We start from the raw sequence: 21,008 nt of genomic DNA, 5'->3' as shown, positions 1-21,008 counted from the left end.
GCAGCTTTGGGCTCGGGGTGGGCACAGCCCATCTGCTCTCYTTGGCCCCAAACCCACCAGCACAGGAGCTGTTCTTCAGCAGAGAAAAAACAGCCAAAATTGAGGAGGTGGCCAGGAGAATCTGCCTTTTTTTTTTTTAAGGAGCCATGGGGAAAATATTGCAATTCCTGTCAGGAATGGCAGAACCCTCCCTGGTGACTGCTGCTCCCCAGTGCTACCAACACATCCAAGAACCTGGCTCTAAATATTTTATATCTTCTGATTTGGGCACATTGCAGTGCCTGAGTGCAGAATTTCCTCCRAGAAGAGCAATTTGGAACAGATTGTTTATGTGTCAGTAAGCAGCTGAAATTTCATACACGTAACAGACTGTCCAAAATTTGCAATTTTGACAACTGAGAGAGGCTTTTAAACACACCAGTTAGCCCAGCTTCACTGTGAACCTGGATATTTATGGAATTTACAATGTTCCTTCATAGTTATAGGGATCACAGTGTCTTTTAAAAGCACATTTTTGATAGTAAGAGCTATCACAGTAAATAGTAAGAGTCTAGGTACAGAACAGCACAATTAAAACAAATTTGTGATATTCTCTAGTTTCATAATTCTCTAGTTTTGGGGGAAAAAAAGTTTAAGTAACAGACAGCTCAGGACTAAAAAAAAAAAACACATGCAAAACAACCACATGGGAACAACCACCTTATTGAAGGACCAAAAAAAGACCAAAAAAACTTCCAAGTCATTTTCTGGAGCAAATACTACACAGATAAATAACCCAGACATTGCATGATCTCACTAAAATGTGTCATTCTAAATTTCATGCCATTTCCCACAATATTAGGGTCTTGCTGAAGAGAACAGCCAAAAAAAAAAACAAAAAAAAAACCAAAAAAAAAAACAAAACAAAAAAAAAACACACTTTCTTTTCCATTTAGTAATAACCCTACTGGGTTTATCACACAAATCATAGGGAAATTCTCATATTTTCTTATCACCTACTAAATTTTCCTACCACCTCTTAAACAGAAGTCGACTTTTTTTTTTTTTAATATATCCAACCTGCAACACACGAGAGCTCTTATTTAAGAAGGGTTTCACGCACAAATATTTTTTCCTGATTTGTATAAATGGCCTGACTACTTCAAAAAACCCTTTCCAACAGATCATTCCGAGGGTAATTAGGTTTCCACATGGCAAAAACTGACTTTTGTTGACACAGTGTAGCATAACCACAGTGGCTTTGAAACAGCAGTGGCTGCAATTACTGCTATCAAATATCATGAAAACAATTCCCCAGTCACACTCCTTTTACAATCTTTGTCTTGTTGACGTGCACGCATGTGGTTTCATACAGGATGTGAAAGTGAGAGTGAAACGTGTGATGCAATCCTGGAAAAATGCTGTCAGGTTKGCTTCTAAATCCAAAAGGGACTCTCTTACATCCATGCTCTGAAATCACATGGAAAATTATTTTTTTTTTGAGTGCTTTTTCAAAACAAGAGCTCACATGCTGAAATCCCCATTTATTTATGGCAGACTTAGGCCTGAGCAGTGTTTTGAAGGCTGTTCATGGTGTTTCCCCCTTTGAAAAGATGATTTCAGAAGTTTTTTGAACTGCCACTTATGCCTGAACAAAAAGAAAAAGATGAGCAAATTTGTCTGCTAAGAAAGAGGGTTACAGCTAGCTGGGTTCTCACAGGAAAAATCAGGAAAAATTCACTTTTATCTCCTGCTGACCTACATTAACCAAGAAGAGGATGGAAATTAAGCTCTGCAGTGTCTTGCTTGGCAAAATTTAGTGTTACATGAGCATAAATTCATACTGAAATGTGATTATATCAGCAAGACAGAACACGTATCTATTTCAAAACTTTCTACAATTTGCCTTTTAACTTAGCCCTGTGGCCAGCTGCAATCCTTTTCCTTCTTCAATTCTGCCCTCATTTTGCCCAGGTATTCTTAAAAAACTGGACCAATGGTCAAAAGAATGTTCTAARTGCACATGAAAAATAGATTGAAGGAATTTTGAATATGGAAATGCATACATAGAATTTAAAATCAAGCATTTCCCACTGAAAAAAAAAAGATCTAAGGAAAATAATATAATCCCCTCCTAAAGCTGTGAAATAAAAGTTAAACTCCACAGGGAAATTTAAAATACAAAAACTCAACAGGGAAGTTTTGAAGGTTTAGGAGACACCAAAAAAAAAAAAAAAAATTTGCCAAATTTTTCCATAGACATGGAACTAAGAACAACTTCCAGATTAATAAAAAACAACACTGCACTTACAAGAAAGAAAGCAATTCACTTAACAAGTAGCAAAACATCACTCTTTGGTGAAATACAGAATTTATATTGTCTCATCAAGTCCTGTAGAGAGATGTCATTTCAATGGAGCAGCAGATTGGATTTCAAGTTTACAGGTCATGTGCTGACCAAATTCTCACCCTACATAATCACTGCAGAGATCATCAAAAGCCAAAAATCACTCATTATCAACTTCCCACATTCTGAGAAAGCATTGGTGAATACTTTGGGATCCCAAACAGATTTACAATATGCCAATAAAAGTAATTACCATCATCAAGCCTTTATATAAAACACTGACTACAATATTCAAATAACTGCAGGACTAAATGAATGCCTTAACCATGGCCTTAAATGTCAAAGCAGAACAYATTCTCTGTGTGGCATCAGCTGTAACTTCTTAAGAGTAAGCATATATKGAAAATAAACTTAATTTAGCAAAATGGCTTTCAAAGTTCAGTACTTTCTCTTGGCTTTTTTTTTTCTTCTTTTTTTTCTGTCCAAGACACAGCTTACCCATCACACAGCAAAAGATTGGTGATTCAAAAAAGATAGTGTTAATAGCAATGAAAAACTGATTTCACAGAAAAAAATGCTGCTTTTGCTTCTAGCAGAAAGCCAAGGAATACAAGGTTAAATACATGGATAGAAAAATGGGTTATCTATTTTGACAGAACTCAACAGAAATCAGTGGCTTCTCCTGGCTGCCAGTGAAGCCACCTCAGTGAAAGATGATGTTTCTGTTTTCCTGTGCACAGCAAGGGTCAAATGGCTTCAAAATTCATTATAYATTATTAATAAAGTGCATAATAATGATTCAGGGGAGGATTGTGGAATTCTTTCTGCGCTAAATTTCATAGACTATAATCTCCTCATAAATGTTCTTGGCACCATAAAGTCAGATTTTTCACCAGGAAAGTCCTATTGCCCAAAARTTCTACACAGGGAATTAAAATCTGMAAGGATTAAYAGCTTCCTAATAGTACACAATGACACAAATCTATCACTCTGCCATTTCTTTGGATTCTTGCTGTACCAAATATGAAATTATACACATTGAGAAAACAGCAGCAGGCAGATTTTTTTTCCCCTGAATTGCATTTTCAATTGTAGCAGCCTGACAAATAAAGACCAACAAATCAAAAGTAACGATCCCAAATGGGACTGCAAATATTTAATTGGCTTTTAAGGTAACTTAGGTTGAAAAAACAATAGGAGTAACCCTTCCTCTGGTCTAGCCAGGTCCTCTSTGTGTTTTTTCTCATCTGGAAACTGCCAAGACACTCAGGTGACACCAACACCACAAAGAGGAACTCCCAAGTCACCCCAGTATTCTACTAATGAAGCCCTGATTASAATTTGAACTTGGAAATATGGCAGAGAATTCCTCCTGCAACAACAATTATCAACTTGGAACCAGGAATAATAATTTACACAGGTGCAGCTGACAAAATTGATGCTGTGTCCTACTTTCTGCTGCAGGAAAGTTATGAAAACATCAAGAATAGRAGATGCATAATGTGATTTCTGTTCTTGGCTTCTTTATAACCTGTTCTTTATTTGCCTGTTTTAGCTTTCAAGGAAGACACATCTGAATGCAAACAGAAAAATAAAAACAATTCCCATTGAATGTTTTAATGTGCCAACCATTTAATTTAACTTCTCCAAGAAATAAACTCGCTGCACTCTTGAATTCCTCCCAGTAAGACTGTCCTGTGAGAATAGTTTAAATTAAAGCAAGGTTGTGTTCAAACAAGTTCTTAAACTGATCCTTCCAAAACTCCTCAGTATCAACTAAATTTCACTTTTTTGTATCATTCCTTCAACTCTTCACTGAAACCCCTTCCAGTATACAAACAGGATCTTTAAACTCAAGGCACCAAACTAACTGGAGAGTTTTATTATTGGTCTCCCTGGAGTTGTTTTTGGAGGAAAAGACACCTCCCACAGCTACTTAATATTCCCTTTGGAAATAAATACAAGGATCACATTTTTGCTATTTGCTACCACATCCCACTGCTAGATCTTCTTTCCCTTATTCTCCACATATTACAAGTACTTTTTTGAGTAACTTTTTTGCATAGAAACTTTAATAAATACCAAATAAGCATTATTCCTCCCAGTTTTATATGCTGATTTTCTTACACAGAGCAATCACCTCCCTGCCCATCCGCAGAATCTCCACATATAAAATCTCTTAGCTGCCAAAAAAAAAAAAAATAAAAATTCAGTACCAAAATGGTCAGATACATCAGAAACCCCTTTGGAAATAAATACAAGGATCACATTTTTGCTATTAGCTACCACATCCCACTGCTAGATCTTCTTTCCCTTATTCTCCTCATATTACAAGTACTTTTTTGAGTAACTTTTTTTGCATAGAAACTTTAATAAATGCCAATTTCTCCCAGTTTTATATGGTGATTTTTCTACACAGAGCAATCACCTCCCCGCCCATCCGCGGAATCTCCATATATAAAATCCCTTAGCTACAAAAAAAAATAAAAACTCAGTACCAAAATGGTCAGATACATCAGAAACTGATATTAAATGCTGGAGTGCTGACCAACACTTACTTTGCCAGGTTTGTTTGCATCAAAGCTGTTTTCTTTGAATTTCTCCTGCAGGGTCTCAGCCAAGCGGCAAAGCAAAGCGCCGTTATCCAATTTCTCCATGAAGGTTTCTGCTGTTATTTCTCTACCTGAACAGCAAACAGAAAGTTAACGTGGCAGAAAGCATGCATGAATTTGTGTGAAAAGGAGAATCAAAAGAAATCTGGACAATATTTCCAAATAAGGTTTAACTGAAAAAGCTGCATTACTTTGAGTATTTTGTGAATAACCTTACTTTACTGGTGATATACAGCAAATTATAAAAAAAAAACCCCAAACCAACCAACACTTTCCTTGGGAAAACACGTGATTTTTGAAAAATAGTTCTAGCATATCCAACTCCACACATTTCACTTCACTTCTGAAGATCCAGGGYTTTTAACACAATGTTTTAAAAGACAGAGTACAGCAGGAGAATGGTTTACACCAGTGTGAATGTGTAGGTACAGCATGAGTTAATAACAGTTTATTTTATAACAGAAGTAGGAAAGGGCTGTATATTTTAGAAGATTCTTAAATCTTGATGAAGCAGACAGGTCAGTGACTGAGGTGCTCCTATGAAAGTCCATTTTCAAAAGTAAAGTGAGGCAAATAAAAAAACAGAGGGAGCGAAATGTCATTTTATGTATCTATTTGCCACACAGATTAAAATTTTCACTAAAAGAACAAAGTCACAACGCTCTGTCTCCAAAATACATCAGTTATTACATCACATCACAGCTGCCAGGAGCTGTCCTCTCCTCTACAGAAGGCCAACCTGACAAGAAAATGTGATTACATCCCCCTGGAAAAGGGGATCAGATGCTCCAAGATGTGACTGCATGCTGACCAGACCAAATAAAAGAAAACCATTGACCATCCTAGACTAAACYTCCAGGATCTTGACATAATTTMCAGTAAAAATATTCCAATTTCTTAYTGAAGGTTTTTCATTTTCATRTTTYTACTGWAAAATTTGCCTTTGCTTTGCACACTATGTTGACAAGMAGCTGTATTTTTCAGTCCTTTTAACTTCCACTCATAATCAGGAGAGCATCAAGGATTTATTCTTGTTCTTCCAATTAAGATAGGATTTTTTTCCCCCAGTATTCACATATGGCATTTAGGAACARAAACAACACTATTAACTCATTTTTCATASGTTGTTACACAGCAATAATCATTGMCACAACAATCATTAGCAATAAAAGTCTAATGTGCCAAAAAAATTGAAAAACTGAAGTGAGAGTGGTTCTTCACTCCTGCTCCCATCAGGTGTTTGGAAACTGAAAACATTAATCTGTTTAGAAAGGTTAACAGCAATTTTTTGTCAAAAAAATTACAGGGAAAATAGAAAAGTGAAATAAAGCTTTCCTGTATCTTTTTGCTAAGAAGACAGGGGAAAACTAACATACAAAAGTAACAAAAATGAAGTATATAAATCAGGACTGAACTTCCTGCTGACACATTGTAACCTGACACTCCAAATTGCAATACTGAAGACTGCAGCATTATAAAGCAGTATGGTTTTGAAAATGCTACAGGAAAGCTGATATCTGCAGGCCCTTGATGGGAAACTTTGAGATGTTTTAGCATCTTTTGGGCAAAACCCAAAATGTGAGTCCTTTCAGTTTGATAAATTAAAATAAAACACCAAGATAAAGATTGTTGCAGCAAACATCTTCAGATACAGCAGRCTTCTATTTTTCCTTGAGGCTAAACTTGTTTTTTCTAACACATTTTTACTTCAGAAATATCTGTTTAACATGAAGATTTCCCCCTTTTCATTCCTTTTTGATTCCATTTGCCATTTAGCCCYTTTTACAGCTCCAGGCAAAGCAGCAGTAGCAGCACTGCAGACCTGCACTTAGTTTATACCCAACTGATAATATTTTTGCCACGTCTCCAGCTCAGATGAAACCAGGACTGGAACTATAACAGCTCAGAGATTTTAAAAAAAAACTGAACTCAGCATCTCAGAAGCCTTTGCCACCTTTCTAGCCTGCATGATCTCCCATCTGCCCCATCAGCATTTATATAAAATGGTATMAAGCCACTAAAAAGCTAAATTGAAAAATAACTGTGTTACAGGAACTGTTTGAGTATCACATTTTATAACACATTCCACTTCTAAAAAATTTATTTCCAGTACCTTTAACAGACTAAAAGTTTTTAATTTGCAATGCATAATTTTTAACACAGGTAAAACAAAAAAAGTCACATTCTACATATCCCTTCTATGTCCAGTGATTTATAAATTCATCATTTCAGAATAATAAAATGTTACCAAAACTTACTATTATTAAAACTTAAAGATATTTTCTCTTTATAATGATATGAGAAAAATCATCTTCTACTATTTAACAAGATGTTTATATTATTTKAAGAGCTGAATTGCATTAGCAGTTTGGGCACTGCACAATGTACACTAAGCTGGATTATTTGAGTTCTATTTGCCCTTATGAAATCTGAAAGAATGAGTTTTGCACTGAACATCTGTCTCCAATGAAAAGTATATTAGGTGTCAGCTTTCAATTCAGTGTATTTTATGGCTCCAAAAGGTGGCATTTCTTTGCTAAAACAGACACTCTGACTTATTTAACAGTAGAAATGCATTGATTCAAATAAGAGTAATGTTCATAAGTCCCAGAAAAAAAATCGCTCCGTGTGTTTGTATGGAAAAAACATTAAACTCTATTAAAAATGTASAACTCCCCCTATAATTACAAGAAAGCAATTGCGATGTTTTTATAGAATGGGAATAACATTAAGTAAAATAAAAAAAAATAAAAAAAAAACACTGAAAGTATGAGAAGAAAGACCAGGAATACAAAAACTTTCAGAAAGTTTTCTMAAGTTTCTCTCAAGTACTGCTTGCTCTTTCTTTTACCAAAACCACCAGATTCCCCTTCCAAAGTCCAACAGTTGCACCTGAACACCTTCCCCTAAAACTGTGAATAATTGTCAGGTCACCCACTCTCAACAACCTCAAACAACCAGACTGGAGGGCCATGAAAGAATAATAGAAAAGTGTAATAATTCTGAACTACAATTTTTCATTGTAATAATTTTGTAAAGCCTTGAGATGCTGTTGCTTACTTGGAATGGGACATGCAAGCAAATGCAAAGGCATGTTGGTAATAAAGAAAATGATAAAGCCACTCAGATAAGTAAGAAACTATATCAGTGCTGGCAGAATGGCTGGAGGTATCAGCACTGTGAACAAATTGATACTCAGATAATTAAATTGCATTTTCCACTGGCTTGGTGTGCACAAGCTGCTGCTGGAAATGCGTGTTCTGGTACAGAACACAGGCAGCAAGGTGAGTGACCACACCGAGCTGACACACATTTACACCAAAACAAAGATGCCTTTTTTGGAGAAGACTTCCCATTCTCCAACCTCAAACTTTACATCCTTTTCAATACCCAGCCTGGTCTTTATCTCAATGCATCTCCGAACATCCTCATTTCTCTGTTCCTTTTCTCCAAGCCTCCTTCACTTTTGTGCCTGAGCAACTTTTACATGCATTAAACAATATTCAACATTTACATGTCCAATTCCTCAGCWCCTTGCATTCCCCAGCTATGAGCTTCTAAAATCCTCTTCCTGCTAAGAAGAGGMTTCAGCACTGAAAGTTTGGAGCCCAAGGTGTAGTTGGTCCCACGTGCTGAATGAAGTTGCATGGAATATAAGTCAATATAACCCTCTTGGGCTTGTAAATCAACTCTGGGAATGGGGRAAATTATTTTTCCAAAGATAAAACAGAGAAAACATCTCTCTGCACCCATCCTAAACTACAGGCTAGTGAGGAGGGCCACTCCTCATGTCACACATTTCGCTCCTGCAGGCACACATGAGAAAATGAGACAACACCAAAGAGCAAAGCAGGCAAGCAAATCTTTCAGATTGTCATCTTGCCCCTGCTGGAAGAGTCCTGTGAACTGGCCCAAGTGTGCCAATTCCCATGTGCAGCTTTCTCAAGGTGGAGCTTTTCAGTACCCACAAGAAATGTTCCACCAAATCTGGAGTTTGGCAGCAGTGAAAGCATTCCCACCTTGTACAAGAAAAGGCTGAGAGATGAACACAAAGATGAACACAAAGATGATGAACACAAAGATGATGAACACAAAGATGATGAACACAAAGATGATGAACACAAAGCAAGACAGGTTAACTTTTGTCCTTGGCTTTGTCACTGCCACTCTGACAGAGCCACCAAAGCTCAGCAGACAGAAGGAAATGTAGGAAACAAAACATCCACAGGCAAAACCTTCCTCTCCAGCAGACAAACCCCAGCACTGCCATGTCCCATTCTGACACCACCCTAAAGTCCAGCATGGGATGACTTAATCCTATCTGACACATGGATTTCRTCTGCAATGTCCTTTTTCCATCCCCCAGAGTACAGACAGCTAAAATCTATTCAGCCATGGAGCTGTAATGACAAACTGTCCTGTCAGAAGCTCTGAGCTTCTCTGATATGGCTCCAAAAATRATTAGCAAAATTTACACAAAAGTACCAGCGATTGCTAAAAAATACCCCCAGACAGTGTCCATCCTAAATTAAATACTCAAAGTCTTAGGATTAAAAATTCTTTCCAAGTTATTTTCTAGCTGCACCATGTATCTCAGTTTTCTTATTTACCGATTGGGTAAGGTCAAATTTTAATTTCTATCTGATATCAAAATCTTTCATTCATATTATAAAGTTCAATAATCCCATAATGTTTCCCAGTTTTTTATTCTGAACCCACATCAGGCTATGCTGCTGCAAAACCATCACCCTTTCAACTTCCAGTAACACTGTATAGGATATAATTGTCTCTCCACAAAAATTTCCTAAAACACCATTACTTGACCAAACTACCTCAAAGAGGTTCAACCCTGCTCTTGCCTAAAATACTATTACTTTTTTTTTTAATCTAGATTACTTCAAAAAGATGACGTGTCCTTGTTGAATATTAGCACAAATGAACACCAAAATATAGATGAAACAAAACATGGACCAAAATGGCAAAAGTTAAATGAAATGCCATGTTAATTTTCTTTCTAAATTGAGAAATCTTATTTTCTGAAAACTGCCACTGGACACTTACAATGAAGCTCCACAAGGTACAGAACAGAGCAAGGCAGGATGTGGATCACAATATTACCTGCTCCATGTTACATGCACATCCATGCATGTAAAAATCTACTGACCATTGGTGCAAAATWCATTATTTCTTCCATGTAGAGGGAAAAAAAATCCCCAAAAAACCCAAAAAAAGTCTTCCATATTCTTCTATCCTTTTGGATGCTGAAAAATGCCTGCTGTATATTCATTTCTATCTTATGCATGCTCACACATCCCTTCTCTATTTGAAGTTTATCCAAATTATGCAGTAATTAAACAGAATTTGAATTCTGAGTTAATATACTCCTATGAATAACAATTATTTTAACTCACACTTAATTTGTTTTGAATGTGAATTTTAACTTAATTGAATTATTAATTTGAATAACAATGTCCACATAGGAACCCAAGGCAGTCTGACAAATCACTATAATTTCAATTCATCAGCACAAACTCTGAGAAAAGGAGAGCTTGGTGCAAGAAGGTGTGGGGGGGRACACATTAAGCAAATGAACTGTATATGCAGCTTAATTAAAAGAAGGTTGTGCCCATTTAGCTCTGCAGTGCAGAATTTGGTGTCCATATGAAAAATCAGATATTTAATTACAGTTGGCATTTCGGAACCTCCTGCTGGTTSCTACTTTTCTTGCTCAAAAAGTGACCTCATTCCTAAACTTATCACGGGGAGAACTCTGTTACAGACTGCAAACAAGCTTCTGTTTGTTTTAGAGTGGATCACTAAAACTTCATTGTTTAAAACATTTAAACAATATCTTGAATCCTTAATGGAATGCGTTGCTTCCAACTCAAAAAACAGTCACTTGGATTATTCTCGGGTGGTAACTAGAATGAAAAGTTCTCAAATTTTCTTCTGGTTTTGCATAGACAATTTCATATCCAAAACTCATTAATTTAGATAGAAATGCCATACAAACATTTAATTTAAAACACCTGCTGCTTTTGCAGTTGTGAATTCATGACTGCTCCAACTCACAAATGGGTACCTGCAAAATACTCTGTTCTTGTGTTCTATTGACATTGTGCTTATTGACCACATCTCTCTTAACATAAGTGATATTCCTATTTCTTTTTTTTTAAAAAAGAGAAAATAGAGCAATATAGAATGTGCAGATGAAAGACACTGGATACACTGTTATTGTATGATACCACTGAGATGCTTTAGCTACAGCATTTGCCATGCCAAGACACTGCTCATGTCTCACCAGAACAGACTTTCAGAAAATTTCAAAAATTTCAGAAATTTTTTTTAACAAATTAAATGAATCCTCCAAAACTGTACACACCAAATTTAGAAGTGCTCATCCAGATTTTCCTCCAAAATGACATCAACTAAAGTTCCATGTAAACGTAATTTCTGATATATTTTTTTTCCTCTTTATTTCAAAATGACATCAACTAAAGTTCCATGTAAACGTAATTTCTGATATATTTTTTTTCCTCTTTATTTAATGAAAGGAATTACTGAATGTCTCCCTTAGGATGAGGTACTGTGTAAGTCACTCATTCCTTTGGTTATTCCTTTGGACTTACAGAGATCATTCAAAAACCGCTTTTCCCAGAGTGTTCTTAAAGACAACATTCCATTTCCTGGCTCACCATTTCCAAATTCCCTCTTTGTGAATTATTTTCACATGGTAATGGTATTAGTGATATTAATGGTATTAATGGTATTAATGGCATTAATGGCGTTAACAATATTAACGGTATTAAAGGTATTAACGGTATTAATACAAAAAATGCCAAAAAATAAAAAAATGCCAAAAATAAAAAACATTAAAAGGAAGTTTGAAAGGCAATTAAACACAGAATGTGTAATGCACTCACAAAAACACCATGAATTACTCAATAGCTTTTCCGACCTTGCTAACATTTGCACTATATCAGCTACCAAACCATAGCAACCTTTACTTTTGAAACAGAAAGAAATGTGAATTCCCAGCTAAGAGAATATATATTCCACCTTACCCAGCAGGTTTGTGAGCCACAGGGCCAGGTCCTCTTTCATGGGCAGCAGGTTGGCCTCGTGYCTGCTCGCCAGCCACTGGCTGTACTGGTGCATGTCCGACAGGCCAGGCCCTCGTGCCTTGGGGCTCAGGGCAGTGCACATTGCTCAGCCACTCCTTGGAGCTCTTCAATTCTAGCAAAAGAAAAAAAAAATTAAAAAGAGATAAAGGAAATAAAGATTCACGCGTGGTTAGAATTGTAGGGGATGATCCCATGCGGAAGAGGATTCCCAGTCTGGAAGTGTTCAAAGCCAGGCTGGACAGTTCTCTGGACCAGTGGAAAGGGTGGGAATGAGGGATCTTTAGGGTCCTGTCCAACCCAAACCATTCTGTGATTCAATAATAACAACAGCAATCACGATTCCCAGAAATCAAATATCAAACAAACAGATGTGGATCTACACACAGTCTAAACAACAATAACCAAAGCTTTGTTTTGTTAATGGGTTCTTTTTGCAAGTGATTAAATCATACAGATAAATGTTAACTTCTTTTGTACTCACCAAGCTACGTGTTGCCACCACAACCAAATATTCCCCAAGGAATKATTAAAATCAAATCAAAATAAACATTTTACACAAAGCTAACAACTCACTACGGTGCCTGACCCAATACCCATTCAGATTAATTGGAGAGCTTCAGAGGTTTTTGGATCAGGCCCAGGAAAAACATGGGAACAACCAAATTATGCTCCTACAGCAAACTTATTACCAATTAATAAATGYTGTAATCAAACGGAAACAGTCTATTCTTCAGCTACAAAATAATTAGAGAAAAAAACTACACCWAATGTATTGACTGGATAGCATCATTTCTTCTCACACTCCCCAAACCCTCTTTCTGTCCTTGGCATACCTTTCCTACCAGGTAAGAGGTATTTGTGAATTTAAAAACAACAGCAGAAAAAAAAAAGGAACAACTCGTTACGCCATCCATTATGGCCTGAATAACAAGAATACTAAAAACTATCTCTTTGTCCAAAAAAGTCATGTATTTACTAAATGTAAAAATAGWAAAAAATTGCCATGCCATAAAATTGTGCTGTAACTGACTTTTCCAAATGTGTGTAACATTATTTTGGATATTTTAATATTGGCATTTAAATACTACAGCATGTTTTAACCATACTCTGCAAACTCCATGTTTGCAAGAAGATCTGCTCAAGCTCCTGCTGACAGTACCTCACCCCAAGTCCAGAAGTTCAGCTTGCCCTTGAGATAGGCACAGCTTTCACTACAAATATATGTCTTACTGAAATTAGACAATTTTTTTTCAGTTAGGAGAAGGAAAAACAGACATAAAAAAGATTTATTCTCTTGTATAAACACATATTTCTGAATTATGAGTAGATTTTACATTTTTCTAACCAAAAAAAAACCCCTTTATGTATCAAAGTTCCTTTGAAAGAAGAGGAGTTTAAGGCAGACTAAAGCACATAATTCATGCACAGCTCTGTTCTGAAAATGACTTTGTAAAAAAATTGTCAGCTTGGATTTATGGCTTCCTGGTTAATTAAATTCAAATCATACCTGTTCGTTTAGGGCAGGCTGCAAGGGARGGGAGGGAGGAGGCTTGGACTGTTAGCTCTGCAAAAATCAATCTGGAATGTCACTCTCAAAACAGACTGACTCAGACTAGAGGCTACCAACAGCTAAGGAATTTCAATGACAGGATATTTAAAGCTTCTCTAAGTCCCTCAGAACCACCCAAATCAGTCCTTCAAAACACTGCTTCATTTTGGATAGAAACAGAGGCAAGAAACATAACCGACACCACTTGTCTTTAAAGATTATATGGGGAAAAATCAAATATCTGTCAGAGATTTCCAGAAAGAGCCTTCAAATATTTTTGACCAATTACTGGAGTCTATAACTTCCAGTGATACAGTGAGAGCCAGAATTCAAATTACTCTGTCCTCTTGAATTACCTCTGCAATGATAGAGGTAAAATGCAATTTAAAAAAATAAACAAAGGGAGGGTTCATGTTCCTGAGTGTATGTATCTAAATATTTAAGGAACAAAAACCTGCAATTTGTTTCTCTCTACACACAGATTGGAAAAATACAACAGAAAAAGTTTTCCTAAAGGAACCACTTAGACACTGCACCTCTTCACCGGGAATAATTCCACAGCTCAGACATGCTCTGCAGAGGGGGTTACACTGGATRACCCTTGRAGGTCCCTTCCACCCCAAATTTCTTCTGTWATTTCACATTTCAAGGATGCACAGGGCAATGTGAACCATGAAACCCCGTGCTGGAAGGGTAACAACTCCACACAGGCTGAGCTGGGCTGTGTCAAGGAGAAAACACCAGAAAACCCTTCTCTTTCACCCARCTTCATCCCTTCCAAGACCCTGTACATGAAGTGCCACATGAGAACTGGGGTCTAATTAATCACCAGCATCAGGATCTGCCAGCAACTCCGCTGTGTAAAGACACTGAGGGAAGAAAAGCAGGAGAATAATGATTTTTGAGAATGCAAAGCTGCTTCAGTTTATTAGTAACTTTGGATTTATGAAGAAAAAAGAGAGGCAAGAAGAGTATTCTGAGTTTAAGGTAGTTTTCATAAGATTCATTCTCAGAATATGAAACTGGAAAGGTGAAAAAAAACAAGACAAGTAACAAAATTCTCTGGAAGGTGAAGATGTTCCAGGTATCTCCATACTGGGACTAGGTCTGCTTGAAATGGTAGCCCTGAATTCAAATAATGTATGCACTAACTTGGGAAGTGGGCATGCAAAGTGAGGACTGGAGAATGAGAAATTTAATACTGATGAACAGCCTGAAGAACTGCAGATAAACCACACACAATCCAACCTTACCTCTACACAAGTTTCCTTTGATTTCATTTCCAAAAAAAACCCAAATCCTTCACTTCCTCACTATTTTTCTGAAAACCTGCCCTACACTTCAGTAAAATACTTCCCTGTTGGCATCAAAGCCACAAAATTCTTACCTTGGATTTTTAAAATTAATTTTTTTTWAAMCTTAAAACTCAGCTTTCAAKGAGCAGASTATCTCCTGTCACAAATTCTACAGGAGATACTGGATGTCAGCTACGAAATTGCAAGAATCAGAATTATTGAACTTTCAAGCTCTGAATTATTCTTCTTGCAAACACGGATCACTACTGAACTTTTGAAGTTCAATTTAAGCCTTCACAATACTGAGGTACTAAAGTACCCCAGTTTTTGCAAAATGTTCATCAACTTTACCAGCACACACACATTAAAACTTCATCACATACAAGCTGGGACCTAGGAAGAAGCCAAAATGAGACCAAATGAAGCCAAAATGAGCCAAAATGAGTTATGTGAAAGTGGCAGAACAACGAGTCCTGAGATCCTGCAAAATCCCTTGGAAGATTCTACCTGTGGGGAAGGCCAGGCCCTTGTTTCACCACCCAGACACCTTCAAATCTCTTCCTTCAAATGCCTTCATGTATTCATGTTTTAGTGAACTGGAGAGAAATTTGTTGACAATTTATCAGTGAGGAATTGGGTCAGAGGAATGGACTAACTTGGTGGACAGCAGCTTTCAAGGATACATCACCACAGCTGAGGCAATCCTCTGGCTCCAACAACTATTTCATCCTTTCCTTTTGGCAGRCCAAGTATGAACGAAGTAGCCAAAAAAATATTGGGTTTCCTAATCTCACTACTTTCTAACAGCAACACCAAATCATCATACACACAGCTGCTCAAAACCAGCCAACACAAACACGTCAAAGATTTTACAGAATGTCACACTTCTCTGTAAACTGTTGAGGCTGACGTGCTATGCAGAAGCATTTTCAAAACTTACCTCAAAATGCTTTAAAGCAACTGCTTCCCCCCACTATTCGGAATGTAGGTGAGGAACAGCCTTCCACTGCTTTTCATCCTGTTTTGTTACAGGTCATATTTATGCAGCACAACCTTCTTTCCGACCTCTCTCAAGAAGAGGATGACATCTCAAATTCTTAGGCTCATTGTCCAGATGAAGAATTCAGCGTGGGATGGTTTACAGTACACCCAGCGATGTGGATCAGATTTGACAGACTAAAAGGTCCTGTTTCTCTCTGCTTGCTCCTACTGAACAGTGAAGTTCTTATTTTGCTTTACAGTGGTRCATTTAGTTATCTGTGAATTGCAGCTCGCTGCTTGTGTTTTGCCAGCAGTGTAACCTCACACTATCTGATGAYTGCTATCAGTGATCATCAGGTGAAAGGCACTGAGAATCAAACAAACGATCTTCTGTATTTCCACTGCCTTTTGTTGGGGTTAACCGGGAGAAAGAAAGAATTGAGAATGATACAGTGTACTCAAAACACACAGGAGGCAAAGACTGCTTAACCCAGAAAGTAAAACTGGATGCACAATGAAGCACTCACAGTTGCAGATCCCTGGATTCAATTCCCTTTCCTATCCCAGTCACCCTCCTCACCTGTAAAATTGTGATGATTTTCTTCAACTAAGTATAAAAAGGGAGGGAAAAAAATACTGCACATAGGAAAAATGTATATATTGAAAGCTTGCCTGTATGCATAGATACACATGCAAAGAAAATGCACGTGTTCCACCCTGCTAGCTATTCATATAAACCAATAAATTTTTACTCCAAATTACCCAYCCAGTTCCAGCAAATGCACATAACAGCTTATCCTCAGTAGCTACGCAGTGCTCTCTCTATCATGAGTTTCATTGCTGCTGCMACCTGGTTCCCAATAACAACAAGTGCATTAATTCTCAAACAAAAGAAGGATTGAACCACTTCTTTCCACTTGCTCCTACATACAATCCTTCCAAGCCAGGAATGAACAAGTCTTGCTGAGTCACTTGCTCTTTATGACTTGGCTTAAGAATCAGCATACAAGTCAAGCATCCTGTGAAACAAGCATTGTATCCATTTAGAAAAGAATAAAAATAACAAGTGTCTGCGGAGGGAAAAACACATCATAAAGCAAATGCAGAATTCCCTACAAGGATCAACCAAACCACCTGTGCTGCAAAGGTCCTACATGATGCACTTTTTGCATCATAACAGCTTCACAAGGACACTGTGCCTGAACCCGGTGTTCAAAAACCTTTTATCATAAAATCTTCATAGAATTAAATCCGCAGGCTTTGAGGTTGTGCAATGAGATCTGTTAAAATATGACTGAGGAAGCAATATTAGCCACCAGTTGTAGGAGAAACCAAACATCACACACACAAATGGGCAACAGCTTTACTGCCAGTGCTGGCRGGAACAGACAAGAGCAGAAAGTTTTTCTCTGAGGGAACTGGAATTTGAGTGCTAGACTGTGCATTGGCTTTGAGAGAGGGGGATCAGCTACAAACACAGACAATCTCCTGCTGTCTCAGAGAGAAGGTAATGCTRTTGGAAAGCAGCCATCCTGGAAGGAGAGGAGACAGAGGATCAAAAGCCAGAACAGAGCTCATGAGTATCTGGCAAGGGTCTCTACTGGATCTCCCTGCTWGCTCTAATCACCTCGAGCAGATGGAAAAGAACAGAACTTTTGAGACTTTAAGTGGAGTTTGTGAAGCTTTTGCTTACTATGATGGCACGTTGGGTGCAAAAAGGGCTTGAGAGTCAAAGTTCATCAACAGATTGAGCTGCAGAACAAAATGCAAAACTGTGCAAGTAGAAATGAAGCTGCCCACAATTTGGGACCCATATTGCAATCACCACTTTCCCATCCTCACAACATGTCAGTTTTAAGGATAAAGGTGGATAAAGACATTCACATTTTAAAGCCTACTTCAGTTTTCCCTCAGTCTGAGTGTCGACATGTTTTTCACATTTGGAGAGTACAACATTAGCTCACAGACTAAAGGCTGCTCTTGTTTTTTCACCCCCTCATCCACATACCTACATATGTGTACACACACACATATATGCAGAAAGAAGGAAAAAAGATACATGAATGCCTTCCTTTGAGAGCCACGAAAATAACTAAAAACTTTTGATTTTTTTTAATGTCAGGAAATTGTTCCCTATGGTRAGATCTGCTAGACAGTGGAATGACTTTCCCAAATGAAACTGTGAAAGCCCCTTTCTTGAAATACTGAAAATGGACTATAAACAACAGTAGGAAAAAAAAAAAAGCCAGTGACTTGCCATTCACCATTAGATTTTACTCACTCTTTATCACCTGCAATTTCCACTTTACTACAGAACAGTAATAACTCTCATTTTGCCCTTTTCTATACATTAAAAAAAAAAAAAAAGCCCACAATGACTTTTAAGGTCATTGTGTTACTACATTTCATAGCTATATGCAGAACTTTCCCTTCTGTAAAAATAACAGGTCAATTTTATCTGCATCATCCTAAATACATTTTCCTCACAGGTAATCTTAATTTCGCTCATTACTATAAACAAGCAGGTAAAACATGATCTGAAAAACACAGCAAGCACATCTCTATAAGGAAATTAAATTTTTCTAGTTATTTTATTATCCTTATAAACTATACCACAACCTATTGAGCCCAAGGTTTCTGGAGCTTTCCCAGATTAACTTGGAGCACGCTGTACATTAGGAGCAGGGGGAGGGGCACTGGAGGGGAACCACCATCTGAAACTCATTAATCAATTAGAATTTTTCATGGCTTACATCAAAATGCGATCTACACTGATAGAGTAAGTTTTAATCACAAGAAGCCTTTGTCCTTCACTTTATGAATATACATTTCAAATGTGTGCAGTACTTGGAGRGGAGGAGAGAGAACCTGGCACAACAGCTCACCAATACTTTCGACCTGCAAGGCCCTTGGTCTGAGGCCAGACCAAAACAAAGTTAACTGCACTTAAAAATCTGATCTAATCATTGGAAACCTAGACATTTTCAGGACTATGCCTAGTAGAAACAATTKCATTTCCTTGATAATGTCTTCTTTACCCAAAGGAAAGCAGAAACTCYTTCTCACATAGACAAAAACAAAACYCTCAAAATATTCAGTATATACTTGCTCATAAAATTGTAACTTCTGGAAACTGAGCCTGATTCCTAACAGTGTCCAAAACCTTTGAAGCTGATTTCTCTTTGCCTGGCTCTTATATGTTTTTCAGCTTTAAATAGCCATTAAAAATTAATACAAAACAACTTTCATCCTCCACCAGTTAGAAAAATAAGTACATATTTAAATTGTAAATTTAACAAATTGCATCTCCCAAGGAGTAGAAGTTTGTCTCTTGCTGCAAGCACTCCATGCAGACAGYACCACAAGCTGCCGTCCAATCACCAGCTTTGTTTTTAATTATGATGTGCCATTTCTAAACCCYGTCCTGAAACGAGCGCTAAGTTTAACTGTGAGGTGTAAAGTGGAGTGGAAGAAGCAGTCTGGATAGTAAGTGTGCCAATTTAAATAAGACTGTGGGTAAAATAAATAAAGTGACCAAATAGTTAGTAGGCTAAAGAACCTAAGGAGAGCAGTGACTCTTCAGCACTTCACCACCTTCACACAGGTTTGACCATGRTTCCAACAAAGGCAGTACAAACCTGATCAGATGGCCTATGGCACCACACAACATGAATTTAAGAATGCCCTATTTAGAAATTCCCTGTTAAATCACAATCCACGTCACAAAACCCATCATAAAACTGTTACACTGGCACGGCATCTACTTCCCAATGAAACGAAAAATACATAATTTAACATACATGGAAAAGCAATAATACTTCGTTCATTTTTCATCTCAAAGTAATRTCATAGGTATGGTGGAGCTGCACTGGGGAGCCTGCAATGCATCCGTCCTGCTGTCCCAAGAGCTGTGTTCCCCTAGGAGAGCGCAGACAGCGGTTCAGATGACACCACTGCAGCAGGATGCACAGAGCAACCCTACACGGGGAACACGCAACCTTCATTCCTTACACGCAGAGCGCTAGCAAAGAAACACAACCTTCCTCAAAGCGAAACTCCCTCCTCGGAGATTTGAATCTAGAGCCTGAAGAAGAAATCTAGAGCCCTGAGAGGACGGCTTTTGGCACAAGGGGAGTCTCGTCGCCCTGCCTTTGGGGGCGGCGGAGAGGTGAGGAGCGCCCGGTGCTGCAGCGGGGTTYGGCCGCCTCCCGCCCCGCAGCTGCCGCAGCCTCACATGCGGACCTTCAAACCCGCCCTCCTCCTCCCCCCGCAGCTCCCGCAGCACCCCAGGGCTGCGCAGAGAAGCCACAAAGATAAGGCAGAGGTTTATCAGGGGCCGGGGGTGAGCGCGCAGYGATTAACATCCACCACCCCCCGCCCCGGCCCTTGCTGCCCGCCCCGCTCTCACCCGCCGCGGAGTCCGACGCTTTCGTCCTCCTCGGGGCCCCTCCACAGTCAGGCTGAGCTAATGGCTTTGCCATGAGTGCTGGAAGYGCTGCTCGCAGGTCTGCCCCTCGGGGGCAGGACCAAGCAAAGCCGCCGCGGCCCCCGGCACTCCGCGGGATGCCCAGGGCAGCCCGCCAGCAGCGCTCACCAGCCCCGGGAGAACCACACGTGGATCCCCGCCACACACCCACGCACGCTCCCATTCCGTCTCCGCGATGCTTTCACGCTCCCACAGTCAGAGAGGGAGAGGGAAAAAAGAAAAAAAAACAACCCACACCAAAAAGCCGCAAACCCCCCCAGTCAGACAGCAGCAGCCACCCCCGTCGTGCTCGCCGCCCCGCCGAGCCCCCGCGGGAAACGGGGGAAAGGAAACAAAAGCACCTACTCTGCAGCGAAGAGCCGCCGGGCAAAGATCACCTTCCCGCTTCGCTCCGGCCCCTTTCCCTTTAAAGCCGAGAGCAACCGGCGGGACACTCGAAACGCCCTCAATTTAAAGGAGCCCGCGTGGCGAGCTCCGCTGCAGGACCGGCAGCGAGCCCCGCTGGGGCAGGAACGGCTCCCACCCTGGCCGGGATGGGCAGGAAAGCAGGAACGGCTCCCACCTTGGCTAGAGGAGAGTAGGCAGGGCTCCCACCTTGGCTGGAAGGGACAGGCAGGGCTCCCACCTTGGCTGGA

General features: G+C 38.9%; 1 protein-coding gene across 1 annotated transcript in view; it reads right to left on the bottom strand.

The window, feature by feature from the left end:
• GAS2 (growth arrest specific 2) overlaps positions 1–12,155 on the bottom strand; it is a 41,285-nt gene extending 29,130 nt beyond the window's left edge. Inside the window, exons 1-2 of the mRNA XM_057382710.1 lie at positions 12,003–12,155; positions 4,885–5,009 (exon numbers count right to left, since the gene is read on the bottom strand). Of these exons, the coding sequence (XP_057238693.1) occupies positions 4,885–5,009; positions 12,003–12,144 (267 nt within the window). The 5' untranslated portion in view covers positions 12,145–12,155. The remainder of the gene's footprint in view (positions 1–4,884; positions 5,010–12,002) is intronic.
• Between the last annotated feature and the right edge of the window lie 8,853 nt (positions 12,156–21,008).

This window comes from Malurus melanocephalus, unplaced genomic scaffold (genome assembly GCF_030028575.1).
Source record: "Malurus melanocephalus ecotype Western Australia unplaced genomic scaffold, MMel_1.1 scaffold_580, whole genome shotgun sequence".
Taxonomy (NCBI): domain Eukaryota; kingdom Metazoa; phylum Chordata; class Aves; order Passeriformes; family Maluridae; genus Malurus; species Malurus melanocephalus.
The sequence above is the reverse complement of the archived record's forward strand: the minus strand, read 5'-3'. Positions and strand labels throughout refer to the sequence as shown.